Source organism: Vipera berus (assembly GCF_964194415.1).
Source record: "Vipera berus genome assembly, chromosome: 3".
NCBI lineage: Eukaryota > Metazoa > Chordata > Lepidosauria > Squamata > Viperidae > Vipera > Vipera berus.
Window position 1 is genome coordinate 108,142,163 of NC_138204.1, and position 18,552 is coordinate 108,160,714.

The 18,552-nt window shown below is 37.4% G+C and overlaps 1 protein-coding gene across 1 annotated transcript in view; it reads left to right on the forward strand.

The window, feature by feature from the left end:
• NMNAT2 (nicotinamide nucleotide adenylyltransferase 2) overlaps window positions 1-18,552 on the forward strand; it is a 113,267-nt gene that overhangs the window by 63,402 nt on the left and 31,313 nt on the right. The window contains exons 2-3 of the mRNA XM_081323238.1: window positions 15,696-15,784; window positions 16,797-16,864. Of these exons, the coding sequence (XP_081179364.1) occupies window positions 15,696-15,784; window positions 16,797-16,864 (157 nt within the window). The remainder of the gene's footprint in view (window positions 1-15,695; window positions 15,785-16,796; window positions 16,865-18,552) is intronic.

The following is an 18,552-nucleotide window of genomic DNA, read 5'->3' on the forward strand; positions in this document are numbered from 1 at the left end:
TCCCCCACCCCTCCTCTTCTCCCGAGGAGGGGGCTTCAATTTCGCCCGAACAGCTGATCGGCGCTGTTTCGGGCGAAAAAACAAACAGCTGAGCCGCGGGCAGCCCGGGAAGGCTGTCTCTGGCGCCGCGCAGCCACCGGAAGTTCTCTTTCCTTTTTACGCTTCCAACACTGGTTTGTTTTTTTAAAATATATTTTTGGCAGTTTAATCAGTGTCGTATATCATCAATACATCATTTTATAAAAGTTCTGTCTTAATTTATGACACAGTGTAAATTTAACACTAGTTTCTTACATTTTCTTCCATACAATATATTCATATTTATATTATAACCATTTCACTATGGAACCTTTAACCTATTCATCCTGTTACAAATCTTTATTTGATTTATATAAAATGTATACAAATTTAAATTTTATATATACGTATTAGCTGTTATATGATCAATATTTGTATATACAGTACTTCAAATTCAGTTTTCTTCTCGATTTCAATTGTCCTTTTGTTCATCTTAAACATCACTTTCATCTGATTATAAGAAATCCACTGAAAATGACGTCCTTTGGTCACATACGTTAACCATCATTTTTTATCTGCTGTTTTTCTATAAAAAGCTTCTTGTGAAGCTTTTCATACCATAAGAAACAATGCCACCCAAACCTCAGATTGTGATCTTCCAATATTTTCTTATTTCTTAACAATATCCATTCCTTCATCCATACTAAACAACAAGCATCAAAATACAATTTAAATATCTCTAATCCTCCTCTTTCTTTTGCTTTCTGTAAAATCTTATGTTTTGTTTGCAGCTTTCCCCCTCCTGCTATATCAAATTTGATAAATCTATTTGCCATCATTTAATGAAAAATGATGTAACCCCCCCCCCCTTTTTTTAACAATGTCTTTACCAGCATTGGCTATAAAAAATGTCAATATGTTACTCTGTACAATATAATAATGTGCTGGATCCTGATCTCTCTCTCTCTCTTTGTATGTGTGTGTGTGTGTGTAGAGGGTCCTGTGCTGTTGTGTAATTAATACTGCAACTGATCACAAAGTAGGGGTTTATGATGAAAGTTTCCAGTTCTTTTTCTCAGCAGCTTCCTTGATAATTGTTTTGCTGACTTCTCCTCCACACCAGTTTTGGTCCTCTTCTGTTCAATGTTTGAAGAACTAGCTGCTGATAGATAGAATCCCAATCCCCTTTACATAGTTTCTGTCAACATTTCAGTGCAATGTGACAAATAAAAAAAGAATCAATGGAACCTCCCTCCCCAAATAAAAAACACTGAATACTCCACACCAATGTCAAAAGTATGTCTAATTTGTGCTTGTAGCTAGGGCATTTTCAGAGAGCCATGGGACAATTATTCTGAGCTCAATTACACAGAAGGCACATAATTCAAGTATGTTTTAGTATTTGCAATAGTTTGGATTTCATTTATTGGAATCACTGATTTCAAGTAGACTAAGAACACTGGGAAACCAAAGAAATTACATTTGATATAAGAAGGAATGAACATTCTGTCCCTGGCTGTCTCAGAATCTTTAAACAAACTTGCTCTGGAGTTGGTTTTGTTTTCAAAGCCCTCAGAATTTTCACACTAAAATCCACAGTAACCCACCCTCATTGACCAGAAACAAAGAAATAAAGATTTTGAATGGATGAAGAGAAATTTGGGGGAAGTGCATGCATGCATAATCACTTGTCTGGAATAGTATAGGATCTCCTGCTTGAGCAGGGGGCTGGACTAGAAGACAATATTAAGACTAACACCAACAACTGAACATTTGAAAAAATCCTGGATAATGAGGAGATAAGCCTAAATTGTCATTTGAAGGAGTCTAGACTCAAGTTCAATGCTATTTTGTTTCACAGTATGAGCTCAGCCACAGAAAAAGCCGGATTTGCTATTAATCTTAAATGTATCTATGGGGAGACCTTCAAAGGTGCTCTGTGGAAGAATCTGCTCTATTCTGATTCTGATTAGCACCAAAGAAATGAAATGTGGTTGGGATGAACAGAGTAAGCAAAAATAATTCATAGAATGGAAAACAGGAGCTTTTAAGAGTTCACTGAAGAATTGCAATTCTAAGTTGGCTTCTAAAGAGAGATCTCAGTTGGTTTCTTAGGTATTGAAGGAGACATTTATAATGGAACTACGACTTTGACTTATTAAAAGTGTGATTATCAAACTTATTGTGGTAAAACTAGTTTAACACCAGGAACTGAATTAATGAAATATTAGAAGATGGGAAGAATGATTACTTTCTTCAGTTGCCTGATGTGTCTTTAATTGGTTTACAGTATATAATCCAAAATATCTATATATGGTATTTCCAGGAGAAAAATGAATAAAAAAAACACCTTCTCTGCCTTCAATTAATTCTGCCTTATCCTCCCCTCCATACACATATTTTCTTTTTTAAAGGAAAGCACTGGATGGGAATGACCAGCAAATTTTATTATGCTGTAAATTATAAATAAATAAATGGCTTAGGCTTAAGCCATAGCAACTCTTAAATGCCTCTAAATATGCAGATTTATTTTTTTTGCTTTTTCCCTTGGCAGTGATTTCAAAACGAAAATGGTTGTCTTGAGCCATTTTTTCCCTTTAACCTCACCAAAGGAAAAGCTAAGGGTTAAAAAAAGTCAATCCCACCCACTCTGAAGACATTACAATATAATCACTCATATCCTTTGTAGTGCCCCCACCAGCTTCCAAGCTGGAAAAAAGATTGAGAAACTGCTATACTGTATAAGATATGAAGAAGTCATGAGACAATCATAGACATCCCTGCTATCTGAACTGAAGTCTTATTTTTTTGAGGATATATACATATATTATCTGTGTGCATTCAGACCTACATCCAGCCAGATGCTAAGGGTATGACATAAGAAGTTAGAAAGCTGCATTAAAAGCTATAGTTGACAATCCTTCTTAAAATACAGTTGTTAGAGACAAATGTGCAAAGTTCCTCAAGGTCAGCCAGGTTGAAATTAAGACAAGCTGACAATTTGAACTCTCCAAGTGCAGAAGTTTTACAAAATTGTAGCCTCAACCCCTTTTCTTATATAAAAAGCACCATTTTGTTCAATTGTCTTCCCAACTCTTTGTCATAGCCTCTCATAGTGATGTAAATTTGCTTAATTTGGCATGGTTGCTCTAACTGTAAACACTCAGAAAGTACTCAAAAAATCTTACATTTGGAATATTATTAGTATTCTTATTAAGCATTCATATTCAATTACTATTGTATTATTATTACTACTACATCGAGAGGATAGGCCCATTAATTATGAGGGAGGCTATTCAAAGAAACTGACCAGGACAAGCTTACTCAATCTTTGGAATATTTGCCATAACATGTTTGGTTGCTGGTGTAGATGGCTTCCAAATGATTAAATTAATTCAGACAGATGTCTCAAAGGCTAATAGATTAGACTTCATGACTAACTATTGCCTCCAGCCATGGAAACTATGTGGCTCTACTCAAAGGAACAACAATAGGTATGGAGGATTGCCTTAATTTGTTATATATGGGCTTCCTAGTTGCATTTTGTGGAACAGAATGCAGATTAGATGGGCCCACTATGGACTATTTGGGACCTGAGGATAAAATGCTGAAATTTCAGATAGCTAGAAAAAAGTAGAATAGAAAAAAATATTGAAGCTAAGGGAGAAGTAGAAATCTCAGAAAACAATACTTTTGAAAAAAATGCTGTCTTTCAAAATAGCAAAAATTCATTTAGGAGGGAAGAATTATACAAGAAACATGTTAAAAGAGTCTCAAAGGTGCTTTTTAAAAGGCAACTGGACTATTTTTTTCCTTGAGATAGAAAAAGAAGACATTTCACTTCTCATCCAAGAAGCTTTATTGGTTCTGGCAGGAAGTGGGGATGATGAAAGGATTATTTCTGACAATGGGGGGGTGGGGGGGTTGAAGGATTATATTTCCTTGCAGTCATTTGGTCATTAGCACTCTCCCTTGAGACTACTTAGGGGTTTATCTGTACCCTCAGGGTCACTTGTATCAGAGTGCAACTGAAGTTGGAATTATCATCCCCAAAGACCTGGCCAATGGGAGGACAAAAATAGCCTATAGTTTGGAGTGAATATAGTACATTGTGAATTCTTTCCAAAATGCCTCCATCCAACCAGGTTTAGAATAAAACTGCCATCTCCATAGGATTGAAGTGGCTTAATTGCTAAGATGAGAGCCAATTTGGTGCAATGGTTAAGGCATTAGGCTAGACTCTTTTATGAGGTAGGCAACCTTGACTCTTTTATGACTCGTGGACTTCAACTCCCAGAACCCATGAGCTAGCCAAGTCATAAAAGAGTCAAGGTTGCCTACCCATGGGCTAGAAATTGGAAGAATATGACTTATAGTCCTACTTTAGGCATAAAGCCAGCTGGTTACTTTCAGCCCTAGGAAGGACAAATCACTTCCAAAATCATGCCAAGAAAACTGCAAGACGTTGCCCAGGCAGTCACCAGAAAGCTACATTAATTCAAAGGCGAAAGAAAAAAAAGCAAGTTATACTATTTCACCTTGGATAGAACTAGAATTCTTTGAAAATGGCCAACATACGATCTTTGGAAAAGGTAAATCAACAATACTGATGGCTTATAGCAAAATTCTTCAGTGATGCAATGAGCAATATTATTTCATAGGGCTTAATAGTAGTAATTTATTAGTTAAAATGCTGGGAGTTGAAAGTATATTTATTTCATTAATGTTTATCTTACAATAAAATATAACACATTGGAGACTTCTGTGTGTTTCCATCGTTCTCTAGTGAGCTTTCTTTGAGGAGCCTGCTGTATTATATTTTGGCTGTACCGATATTCAGTAAGTACGCTGTGTTTGTTCTTGGTATGACATGATATGGTGTGCTGTGGTATGTTGTGATGTGGTGTGGTAGGAAGGTACAATATATATTTTTATGTATAAGAAAAAATGATAATAACCATAATCAACCTCAGTTTGGGATATGGTACCATAGTATCTCCTAAAGCATCTGAGAAACAGACCCAGTACACTTGGCTTGGTGGAATTCAACTTGTTTATAAAAAGCCTCTTCCATGTAATCACATTTACATAATAACACAACAGGTAAAAACTAGACTATACCTTTGTAATTTCTGTTTTGTTCCCTAAATATATTGCAGATGAAATTCCATTCTTGAATTGCAAAGCAACGCTCATTCTTCCCAAAGAAGTTATTTTTTTCATTTATGCCCTTCATTCACTGGTGGGATTCAGCCAGTTTGCACCACTTTGGCAGAACGGGTAGTTAATTTTTTGTTTCCCAGATCCAGAATGGACTTCCGGAAGCAGCATCCACACACAGAACCAGTTGTTCACATATTTGAATCCCACCTCTGCCTTCATTATGTAAAACTGAGAAAAAAAACTTGAAAATGTACAAGCACGAGGTCCAGACAATCTTTCTCCAACCATTAGTGTTTCAAACCCAAGAGCATACAAAACTGTGCCAATCAAACGATTTAGCTTCTGACTAAAATGATTTTATTTGGAATTTTCTATGTGCACCTGTTGTTTTCCCTAATAAGCCCCTTTTCCATTTAGAAATTTAGGTTCTTCAGTTTTGCAAAGGAATTTATCACTAAAATCTTCCCCATGAGCACACCACTGCAATTATAAAGCTATTTCTTGTCTATCAGTATTAGTAGAAGGGTTATTAAATTCTGTATTACTGGGGTTTCAGCAGGAAGATCTAAATCGATTTCTCTTTTCTTAGAACAGAGGGAAAGGAGAAGTCTTAGAAATTCCCAGCTGGATAGACCTTGGGGTGCTCAGAAGATTCAGTCTGAGTGATGACAGCCTATCATAATTATTGGAAAAAGAGGCTTACTAGAGAGGTTTTAAAAGATTCCCCATCCCTGTTTGAAAGGGTCACACAGAGAGAAGCTGCTTTTACCTATACTATAGAGCCCGAAGGTATGTCTTAGCCTCAAATCATACAAATTATGCAAAATTTGTATGGAGTGGATGGAAAGTTGATCAGAAAGTTTGCGACAATAATATTCTTCAGCAGTTGAACAATGAGAGTGAAGAAGATTTTCTAACATTCCTGGGGAAATTGGAGAGTGAGATTATCTGATTCTTTTGATTGGAAATTGAGAAAATTTATTGAGACAAGCTGCGACATATGGATCTTGGGTAGGAGGGGGCAGGGAGAAAAAGGAATGTGTAAAGGAAAGTCAAGCATTTCCAGAAATGTATTAGACAAAATAAATCTCATTTCTTGAGGCATTCTAGTGAAAAGTAAATGTGAATGAAATTGCCCTGTTTTGTTTTTTCCTTGGATAGTCTGTCAAAAAGACATATATGAACAAAGTTATATGGACTTAAAAATTATCTTTTATTGGAACATTATATTTGAATGTAAGACCTTGACACAGTTTCCAGCTGATTAACATTCTTCAGATTAGCTTATATATTTTATAAAGCTGAGAAAAATGCCTGAAGAACATGTGTCTGAACTTCAAGAGGAGATCACGAATCAAAGTAATGGAAGATTTACTAGATGTAATGGTAAATCAAAACTGCACATTTTTATATGCAGAATCAGGTTGTTCCTTATTAGAGGAGTGTGAAAACATATAGTAAAAATTTTTCTTAGCACAAACACATTATTGGCAAAAGTTCCAGAGGATTTCACCACATAGTGGCAGCACAGCTGTAGGGGCAACTTTTCATTAGACAAAGGTAATATGCCCTTTACAGAAATTCAGGACAAGTAGAAAAAGAAAAATATGCCAGGATTTGCTTCAGCTCGTGCTTGGATTATTCATGGTAGTTGCTGCCTTCTGTTGGCCTCTTTTTCAATTGCCCTGAAAGATACATTCAATAGACTGGACTTACATATTACTGTGTATATATCCAAAATATCTTAAGGGTTTTTTTCCTTCTATTCAATCATATGCAATTCTCAGAGACTGCCTGGACAGTCTTTAGAACTGGTTTGCCATTGCCTCCTTCCTAGGACTAAGAGAGTGTGACTAGTTCAAAGACCAGCTGGTTATGTGCCTAAGATGGGACTAGAAATCCTACTCTTCCAGTTTCTAACCTGATGCCTTAACCACCACACCAAACTGGCTCTCATCTAAGCTTTAGTTTTCTTATTAGTGTGCCCAGTGAGCTATCTTGTTTTATCTAATATTAGGCGATTTGTTTTTTTTTGTGGTCCATGGTATTCTCAAACAATCTCTCTCACCCTGATTCAAAAACATCAAATTTTCTTTGTTCAACTTCGATTGTTCAATAGTCAGAGCCATGTTACTTTTATAGAGAATAAGTTGTAACGTGTTGTTGTTTGCATCAAGCCCTAGTCAAGTCTTCCTTGGTCAGTTGCTATTTCTGTTCCAATCTGTTTTCAGATTATATGGATCTTTGGCCAGAGTAGGTAGTGGAATATGGTTCTTGGCACTGTTCTATTTGTTTACCCATTCAAAGCTTTTGAATCCAACATGATTGGTGAGCCTGATCAGTTTAAATAGCTCAGAGGTAAATATTCAATGCCATGTTCAACATCTATGTATCTTTGGCTGGAATTGTAGTAGAATGTGATTCACATAGATGTTTTGCCATTTTTACATAAAATAAGTCACAATGAGTTTTTTTCTTTGAATGGGTAGCATCTACAGTACAGTGTAGTTCACTTGGAAGTTTTGGTCATTTCTGTGTCAATCCCTTGTAGTCCTACATATTTGGTAAAATTGGGCAACTCCTGGGAAAATGAACATTACAAGTAGTTCTGCTGTATTCCATGTGGCTTTCAGACATTGAGGAGTTAATTAAAAATAATATTGAAAGGACTGTGTTAGAGATAAATGAGAACAGAGTCTAAGAACTGTATCACACTTTGAAAAATGTGGTCTGAGCCTTCTAAATGCAGCTATTCATTTAAAGCAGCAGGAACCACATTGTCAAGGTGAAAGAGACTTTGAAGTAAATAAATACAAATGAGAAGCCCATAGGAACTGATAACTAACCATACACTCAGATCATTTTGTGATATATTTGGGACTTCCATTTCTTAACTTATATATGAGACACAGACCTTTGAATATCTGTTTGAAATAAGAAAAGTTACCAGTCAGGTTTTTAGACCAGAATAGCTTAGAAAAATGGCATAACTTGAGAAATATATGGGGGAAAGATAGACTTAGCCTATTTCCTCATTTCACAAGATCCTACATAGGCCTCTGGAAAGGTTATATCATTGTATTTGCTTTGTTTGGTAATTGATTGTTTTTAAAATAATCACCATTAAACCTTCAATTTAATAAACAAATTGGGGAAAGAGGTGTCTATTAGAATCCCATGTTTACTAATTAGTGAATGGAAGTTTATGCATTCATAATACAGAATAAATTTTGTCTTATACCTAAACTGAGCTTTGTTATATCAAGAGTTTACTGTATTTTAATGAAAACAATTTCCATCCACTTAATTAAAGAATTATATGTTTCATTCATAGTGATCCTTTAATTGGTGATGTGGCTTGCAACACACATAAAACTCCTATTGTTGAGACCATGCTGGTTGGCTAGCCTTAATCTGACATCACTCTTATTTGGACAAGTTTTAATTACTCTTGTCCTTTCAATAGCGTGGTTTGAAAGTTACTGTTTTCTATTGCTGCTTTCTGTTCATCATATGTTTTAAAATCTAGGAAGTAGTATTGTAGCCATAAGCCTACATTCACTAGCAGGCTACGCATACTGTGTTAGTAGAATTAAAGTAGTTTTTGTGGACCGATGAGTAGTTTTCCTTCCCTTTTAACAATATAATAGTATGCTTAGCCTTAGGCAGTATTGTAATTGAGCTAATAGAAAAGTCAATGCAACAATGGTTACAGCATGGTAATGCCAGCTGTAGCAACTCCACTGAATAAGAAATCATTCAGTAGCCATTTAATTTATGCATAGCACACATTTAAAATATTATTTGTTGAAAGAACCACTGTCTTGACAGACCCTGGAATCCTTTGCACTGGATAGTTGTGCATAGTTGAATAACACCCTGATAGAAAGAAAAAATGGGAAAGACTACAGCATTGTCTTAGCTAATAAGCCAGATCTAGGCGGCTTCTTGTTTCTTCAACTGATTTATCAATTGCAATAGTAGAAGAGATGGGAAGCAGAGCAGCTCTACTAGTTGAACTAAAATAATTGATTCCATTCCAGCTCCCACTGTAAGCATGAATATGTAATAGTGACCCCCAATTTCTTTTCTACTTCTTCCAACTCCAAAAGAGCATAGGTTCTCCATGAATCTGTTTTAAGGCCAGCGTATTTTAAGATATTTATTCTCTGAAATTAGGGTCAAAGGTACAATGGTCACATATGTAGATGTACATTAAATTATTCATAGTAATAAAAAGATTAAAAAGAAAGAAACTTGAGCTAAATTGAGGCTCATAAAATGGCAAAGATGGTTCTTTGGGATACATGTTGTGGCACAAAATATTGACCTTCACGTATATAACGGTCAGGTTTTTTCTGACGCTAAGTAGGAAATTTTGATTATACATTAGGGAACATTAATTAAGGAATCTATAATGAAATTGCTACTCCCATAATATATTTTACAAATTTTGGAATATTCTTTGAATGATATATAGAATTCAAAAAAGATACTAAAGAAATAGGGATGAGGTACTTAAAGTCCACATATAGAGCGGGCTTCACTCTACAAAAGGTGGTACCAAACAAACTTCTTGGAACACACCAAACAAATCTGATTCGGTTCAATTTACATTTAAATTTTATAATAGTGAAAATATAACAAAATGCAATTAGTCATTATTGTCATACATTTAATCATTTTTGTATAAAAATTTATTTAAAACATTCTAGACCAGACATGTCAAACACAAGGCCTAGGGGCCGGATCCGGCCCGCGAAGTGGTTTCATGCGGCCCGTGAAGCCATCCTGGAAACAGTGAGGGAACAGCCCCCTCTGCCTTGGCCATGGCCCAGAGACCCTCCTCCTGCCAGAGACCCCCAGATCTGTCCCACTCCTGCCCAGGCCCCCATAGGCACCCTTGATGCGAACGATGTAGAGCTGGCCACACCCACCCAGTAGGACATACGCACTCTAGCCACGCCCACCCAGTAGGCCACACCCACCCTGGCCATACCCACCCGGCCCCTTGGGGGCAACCGTAATGCTGATGCGGCCCTCAATGAAATTGAGTTTGACACCCCTGTTCTAGACAATTTCTCTGATGACATGCACCAATGTTGCATCATTTTATAAGCTTTCTTTAAGATTATAACATAGTGTAAATTCCAACCCTTTCAACTGCATAGTTTTGCAGTGTTCCATTTATTATAACCATTTTAGCCCATCTTATTATATTCTTACATTTGTTCTTGTTTCAAATTTCAATTAAATTTTATATATTTTAGCAATTATATGTTATCACTTATATAGAATTTTATTTTAAAGTTAGTCTTACAGTGTTCCAAATCATAAATTCCTTTGTCTACAGCAATTATATATTAGTCTGTTTCTAATAATTGTAAATAAGAGAACCATTGACATCTATATCCCTCTCCCTCTCCTAATTCTTCTCGATTTTATTTTATGCTTCCCTTGCAAAAATGTTTAGCCTCTTAGAATAAGTTAGCCATTTATGTTTCCCTATTATTTCCTGTCTATAGAATTTTTCCAATGAGAACCACAAAGGTGTTTTTAGACCCCAAAACACTTTTGGGTCTGTAAAAAGGTAATGGTAAAGGTTCCCCCGCACATGCGTGCTAGTCATTTCCAACTCTAGGGGCCAGTGCTCATCTCCGTTTCAAAGCCAAAGAGCCAGCGTTTGTCTGAGGATGTCTCCGTGGTCATGTGGCCGGCATGACTAGACGCCAAAGGCTCACGGAACGCTGTTACCTTCCCACCGTAGTGGTCCCTATTTTTCTACTTGTATTTTTACGTGCTTTCGAACTGCTAGGTTGGCAGAAGCTGGGACGGGTTACAGGCGCTCACTCTGTTACGCGGCACTCGGGATTCGACCTGCCAAACTGCCGACCTTCTGATCGACAAGCTCAGCATCCTAACCCACTGAGCCACTGCATCCCTTCCTTTGGGTCTGTATCTATTCTCAATACGGCACATCTAATAAGTTTTAAAATCCAAATTACTTGTAATTTGGTTGGACCATAAATATCCATGCCACCCAAATCTCAGGTCATATCCCTCTTACTCCAAAGCTTTCTATATCTCAGCAACACCCACTCTTTTATCCAAACCAAACAGCAAGCTGTAAAATACAGATTTAAATCTGGTAAGCCCAATCCTCCTTTTTCCATCTTGTAACATCTTATAATGACCTTGTCATTTTTTCCCACTGACACACAAAGTTAGATATATCTTTCTGCCACTATTTAATGGTACATCCATTTTCAAAATATGTTTTTTCTGAAACAGGATATCATTATAGGCTAGGGCTTTTCAACCAGTGGTACATGTACCACCAGTGGTACATTGGCACCTGGCAGGTGGTACGCGACAGTGCACAGCCTAGCCAAGTGTATCAGGGGGAGGGAATGAGTCAAAGCTCAGGACTTGCCATGAGAGAGTCCTCAGGAGCTGCAGGGCTGCTGGGGTGAGACAAAGGCCCCAGGATCAGCATTTTTGGCTCACCTGGAAGAGAAAGGAGGAGGAGGGCAGAGACAGGAGAGGCTATAAAAGGAGGCAGTTTTGGCGGGAGAGGGAGAGGAAAATAAAAGATGCAACCTTGGGAGGAGGAGTCAGCTGGAGCTGCACCGAAGAGAAAAGAAGGAAGAGTGGGGGGAGAGAGCACAGGAGATCAAACAGGTCAGCCAGGAGCCGATCTACAACTTTGTGGCAGCCATCCATGCCAGGCATGCACACAGGTGGCAGTGAAAAACAGTGAAAGGGAAGCGCTCAGAACACGATCAGCCTGCAGGGCAAAACAGTCACCCAGGATGCCAGGCCCCATGCACTCGCTGCCTCCTGTGTGCGCACCCAGGCAGGTTCCGCTTCTTGCCAGCTTTGCCTTGCCCAGCCCAGTCTCTCTACATGGTAAGGAGAGTGTGCTGCTGCCTGCCAAAACTGGGCAAGCTGGGGGCTGGGCAGCATAGCACAAGTAACATGGACTCTCATGCTGCTTGCGGCGTCCCCTCCTCCGGAGCCCACAGAGCCGGGTGACTGAAGTGGGCGAGGGCCATTTGCTGTTCTCCTTCAGGGGATGGTGCCTTTCTTCATTCCTCGCAGAGGGTGGCCTCTCGCCCACTGTATTTCTTGCATGTTTTTCTCCCTTCCTCATCTTAAATATCTTCCTGCCACTCTGCTCTTAACGCTGTGCGACTCTTGTCCAGGAATTTGCAGTGGCTTTTCTTTCTTTTTTTTATTGAAAAGTTTTAAGATACATTTTTAAAAACATAAACTCCCTCCCTCCCCTCCCCCTTACCCTCCCTTACCCTCCCCCCCCAACTTCCCAGAGCTGAATACAGGGTATAAACTTTACACACTTAAGCTAAAATATGCTAACAAACTAAAAAAACACATTAAATTCTATCACACTTTAACTCCCCTTAAACATAACTAAATTACTAACAAATAATGAATAACTAATAATACATCATATAAAACTAATACTTATTCAAATGCTAGATGAAACTTTTTAGTCCCATATTTATTCTGAATATATTCGATCCATCTTCTCCATTCCACAATGTATCTCTGTTGCGATTGTTCTTTCAAATATGCTGAAATCTTTGCCATTTCCGCCAGGTTTGAAACTTTCAAAGTCCACTCTTCTATAGTAGGCAGTTCCTCCTTCTTCCAATATTGCGCTACTAAAAGTCTTGCTGCCATAATTAAATTCAACATCAATTTAGTATCTATGACAGTACAATCTGTAATAATACCCAACAGAAATAACCGTGGAGAAAACCTTATCTTTTTCTTAAATATCTTTTGCATATTCCACCAAACTTTAATCCAAAAAGCTTTAACTTTTTTAGAAGTCCACCATATATGATAATACGTTGCATCCTCACAACCACACCTCCAACATTTGGGCTGGCAGTTCAGATACATACTTGCTAATTTTTTAGGATCTAAATGCAATCTATAAAACATTTTATAAAAATTCTCTCTTAAATTTTGAGCCTGTGTAAATTTTACATTTTCTGACCTAAATCTTTTCCCAAGTATCCATTGTTATAACCTCCTGAAAGTTCTGGGCCCACTTTATCATACAATCTTTAACAAGTTCCATTTCTGAGTCAATTTCTATCAGTGCATTATATATCCTTCTTATATGTGCTTGACCTTGATCTCTAATTTGTTTTACCAAATTTCCATCAGTTATCAAAATACCAACTTTCTGATCTTCTTTCCATCTTGCTTGTAACTGCCCATACTGGAACCAAGTTTGTACTATCTTTCCTTCTTTTAAAATATTATATGGCTTTAATTGCCATACATTCCTTTCTATCCTTAGAATTTCTTTGTATGTAATCACATCATGTTTAAATCCCACATTTATATTTTCTATTGCATGTTTAGGTATTGCCCAAATTGGTATTTTATAATTTAACTTATGTCGATATTTTTTCCAAACTCACAACAGAGCATACCTTAATATATGTGTCTTAAAAACATTATCCACCTTCTTATCATACAATAAATATGCATGCCAACCAAATAACAAATCATAACCCTCAATAATCTCCGTTGTGTTAAATTAAACCAATCACTAATTGATGATAAAGCAGCAGCCTCATAATATAATTTAAAATTGGGCATTTTAAGACCACCTCTTTCACGTATGTCTTGCATTATCTTAAATTTAACTCTTGGTCTTTTCCCTGCCCAAACAAATTTATTAATACCTTTCTGCCATTCCTCCAAATATGATTCTTTTTTAAGTATAGGTATCATTTGAAACAAAAATAAAAATTTTGGCTGCAATTTTTGTAGCTGCCTACTTCAATATTATCGCTTTCAGTTTCCTGTTGCATTTGTTGAAGTTTTTGTGTAGTCTTATCTGATACCCTTATTTGAATCTCCTCCAATTTTCTTTATTTTTTTTTAAGAATTTCTTTCAGTTTCTTGACCAAACATAACTGAAACCTCTGCTGCTATCTGTCTGCAGATAGTCTAATGATTCTCTCCTTTCCTCCATTTTTGCTGCCCTTCTGGTCATTGTCATAATTATAATTTATAATTTAAAAGCACAAGTGTCTCAAAAAAAAGACAAGCTTCTCCATCCCTATTTTTTCTGTTTTGTTTTCCTGTGCCCTTAATATTTTGATCTCGTTGCACTCCATAGTTACAGGCAGCATCACAGTCAGCATCTCCATAGTTACACTCATATTAGAGTCTGGCTTATATTATTTTTATCTTTTGTTTAGTAGAGCAGAGGTCCCCAAACTTTTTAGGTTGGCAGCTTGGATGGAAAGGAAGGAAGGGGGAGGCATGGGGATGCATATGCGTATGATGCAAATGGGGGTGGCGCAAGTGCATGTGCGACACTGGGGGCAGGCCTAGCTCCCACGTGACACTCAGGGCAGGCCTAGCTTCCACGTGACACTCAGGGTGGGGCTAACACCTCCACAATGCTCGGGGCATGGCTAGTGCCCACACAATGCTCAGGGTGGGGCTACAATCCCTGCGACACCCAGGACAGCACTAGCGTGAGTGGGGTACATCAATTGTCTGCCCTCTTTAATAGTAAACAAAAATATTTCCATAAAAGTCTAATTTGCTTGTTTCTTTTAATTCAAAGTTATTCAAAAGCACTTTCATAAAAAGTAATCTTTCAAAATAACTATTTCCTTTATCCATTTTAAACTTTCCTGGATTGATTCCTTTTTAAGCTTTTTGTCAAAAGGTTTTAAAGTCTTTGTAATCCAGAAAGAATACTAACTCACCAAGTGGAATTTTTTTCCTGTTGCTCTTTAGCTGTAAATTAGCTACATCTGATAATGGTTAAGAAATTAGGCTTGTGCAAGCATTATGCCCATATAGGCTGCATTAAGCTTATGATCTTGACTGAAATTCCTCCCAGCATCCAATTCACAAGCAGATCACAAAAACTTAATGATAAACTTGATGTGCCTGAAGTTGTGTAGACAGCATTATGGTGGAGATTGGTGGCCAGACAGCAAATTCTGGCCACCATAGACTCTCTAGAAAAAAGAAAAAAATTGTGATTGCCTGCTTGCAGCCCAGAAAGCTGTTCCTCATGAGCAGGCTGCAGGAATGCATGTATTCAATCATTTCTCTATTACCTTAAATATTCTAATTTGGCAACAACTTTTGGAAACTCTGTCAGGTTTGTACCCAAGGCCTTATACTGTGTGCTAGCTAGTGTAAACTTTCAGAGGAAAGAAATTCCATTTAACTAAATTATCATATGGATGTTCTACTCTAAGGAACCAATATGGATGTTCTATCTATGCTGAAGAAGGTAGTTAATAACCAATAACTTGAATTGCTAATTTTACATGCACATTGGGGTCAATGGCTCTCTTATGGTGACTGAAAACTATTTAGGAAGGACTGACTGTCCTAAACAGCAACACATTTCTATTCATTTTGCAGTCTTTTTCATGTGATCAGAGTTTAAGTATTACAGTAATTTGTGCCTCTCTTCTTTCCTGTCTTTTTTTCACTAGAAAGAGCTCGAGATTATCTACACAAGACAGGAAGATTCATTGTCATTGGTGGAATAGTCTCACCGGTACATGACTCATATGGAAAACAGGTGGGTGTATTCTTTTTTTCTTTTCTTCCTTGTTCACAATCAAAACTGTGGGGAATGAATACTAGGCACCTAAGATGAACAAGAGTGACATTTGTTGCTGAAACTCTTAATTAAAATGTTTACCTTTTTCAGGTAGGACATGCACTAGTTGGAGAAGGCAACTAGTGTAAGCAATCTATAGAATAAAAGTGGCAAGTTTGGTTTAATGGGTTAAATGATTTTCTTTCTTCATTAATTTGTCATGATACATTTCTTCTGATTTTTAAGAAAAGTGTCTCATTTCAATTTTTGTTTTGTAATTTGGTATTGTTGTAAAGAACAGGCTAATCAGATGGTAACATCCTTTATTTTTTTCTGCCCTTAAAAGACAAGCTTTGCCACCTGAAATTCCCTTCCTACATATTTATTAAAAATGCAGATGCCCAAATTTTTCTCTGATGTTTGACCACCCTATAGTTAGTTGATTTTAGATTAGGTAGCTTATAAGTAACACTGAAAATCTAAAAGCAGATAGGAAGGAAAAATATTTAAATGTAAGGCTAGAGTACAAATGGGAAACTTTTAAGTATCTAGGGACTGTTTTTCAAAAATTATTTGGAGCAGCAAAATCTGCTAAAATGATTGCATGGCAAGATTGGGACTTTGGGGGATTCATTTGAAGAGTAAGGCAGTTTTTTATCCTGCATTGTACCTGTATTTTGTTCTAGTTTTTCCTACCAATAATTGGCAAAAATATGCATCCATTCTTGGTAGTCTGCTGCTGAAAGTTAGCAATGTGATTTGTGACAGTTCCAGTCTGAAGTACCTCCAACAGTGTCTGACGATTGTTTGGCACTGCTCATCTCTGAATTAGAGAACTGAGGAGCATTAAGTTTACCCAGCAAATATCACAATAAATGAGTTCGAATTGGACTCTGAAGCCTAATAAGCAGTTATTCTTAAATTTAACCTTTAAAAAGGTCTAATAATACAGAATCTCCCTTCATTAATTCTGACATCTGTTTCTTTATAGGGTTTGGTTTCCAGCCGGCATCGCCTGGCAATGTGTCAGCTGGCTGTTCAGAGTTCTGATTGGATAAGGTATAATAGCACATCTCATCACTCATATTCTCTGCAGTGGCTTGAGCTCTTTTATTTGTGTGGCACTCAGAATAAACTGCTTCATGGCAGGGACATCAGCAGTGTCTTAAAAAAATGTCCAGATGATGGCTACAACTGTCCAATCAAAGCTCCACCCCCTCATTTTACAGGTGTTGCTTATATTACAAATATAAAAAGGGGCAGCATTTTGATTATGCAGCTGTCTTGACCTTCTGATCCTCCAGCAGATGTCCCTGGCTCGGGGTCCGGGATCCATGGTTTTCTGATTCAGAACATAGTTCTCTCTTATGAAATGCTAAGATGCAGCAGGTTTGCAAACTAAAATGCCAGATGCAACAAGAAGACACTGCTTTTCAGTCTTTAAAACCTGATGGAGATGCGGAAGTTTCCTTTTCTTTATAATTGTTCTTAATTGAGTGGATACATACATTTGAAATGAAATGAAGTATACCTTCAGCAGCTTGGGCAGCCTCCACAGGTATGGTCTTCAACGTCATGAATGTTTATCAATGGTCATGCAAATTCTGGGAATTGAAGTCAACATCTCTGAAGGTTTTCCAAGTTTTCAAAATGTTTGTACCAACCACTCTTGCAAGAACAGGGTTTGTTTTTTTCAAGTGCACATTGATTTTACTGGGAATAACCCCTCACAGAAACTTCTCAAAGCAAGAAGTTACTGATGGGTATATCAGTAACTTGTTGCTTTGGGTCAGATTTGAGACAGCCAAACTAGAATATATGTGAAAGCATTCATTTAGGTCTATAGTAGGATCTGTGGTTTGTCAGCCCTAAGTATGATCAGATGGCAGCAACTATTTTTTATAAAAAATTTATTGCTTTTAAAATAACAGAAAAAAGAAAAAGAACAAAACAGAGATACTGTGTTTCCCTGAAAATAAAACCCGGTCTTATACCATTTTTTGCCTCCAAAAGAGCAATAGGTCTTACTTTCAGGGATGTCTTATTTTTTTCCAGAGCACTCCATTTCCAAACGCCCCATAGGCGCTCAACACTGGATGGAGAAATGCTGGAGACTGGAAGTTTTGTCTGCTTGAAAATGTGGCGCTTGGAGACGGAGCAAATTGCTCAGTTTCTAAGCACCCCATTTGCAAGCAGACAAAACTTCCAGTCTCCCTCTGGGCGAAAAGTGCACAGTGCATCCATATCACCTGCCTCCCCCCCCCCCCGCCTCCACACTCCCACTTACCTGTGCTGTGCCAAGAGGCCAGTGGGCTGCTGATGCTGCTGGACACTGTCAGCCCCCACGTGCTCTCCACTGCTTGTGCTGGCCACCCCCACCCCCTTGTGCTTATTTTTGGGGTAGAATTTGTATTAGACCCAAAAAATCAGGCTAGGGCTTATTTTTTGGGTGCATCTTATTTTTGGGGAAACAAGGTATGTACATCAAAAAATACATAAGTACTTAAAAAAATAAGTGAAAAAATACAGTGGAAAATTAGAAAGTAAGATATGTTATAATATAGATGAATAGCATGCTTTTTTACCTTCTATATTTGGCATAAATGATTCTCATATTTTATTATATTTATCAATACAACGTCTACATCTATAGGCATTCCTCTCATAGGAAGCAAGTGTAAAATTTAACCTGAAATTTGTGCTGTCTAAATTTGATCTATTTTTCAAAGGTTTTGGAGCTGTATGAA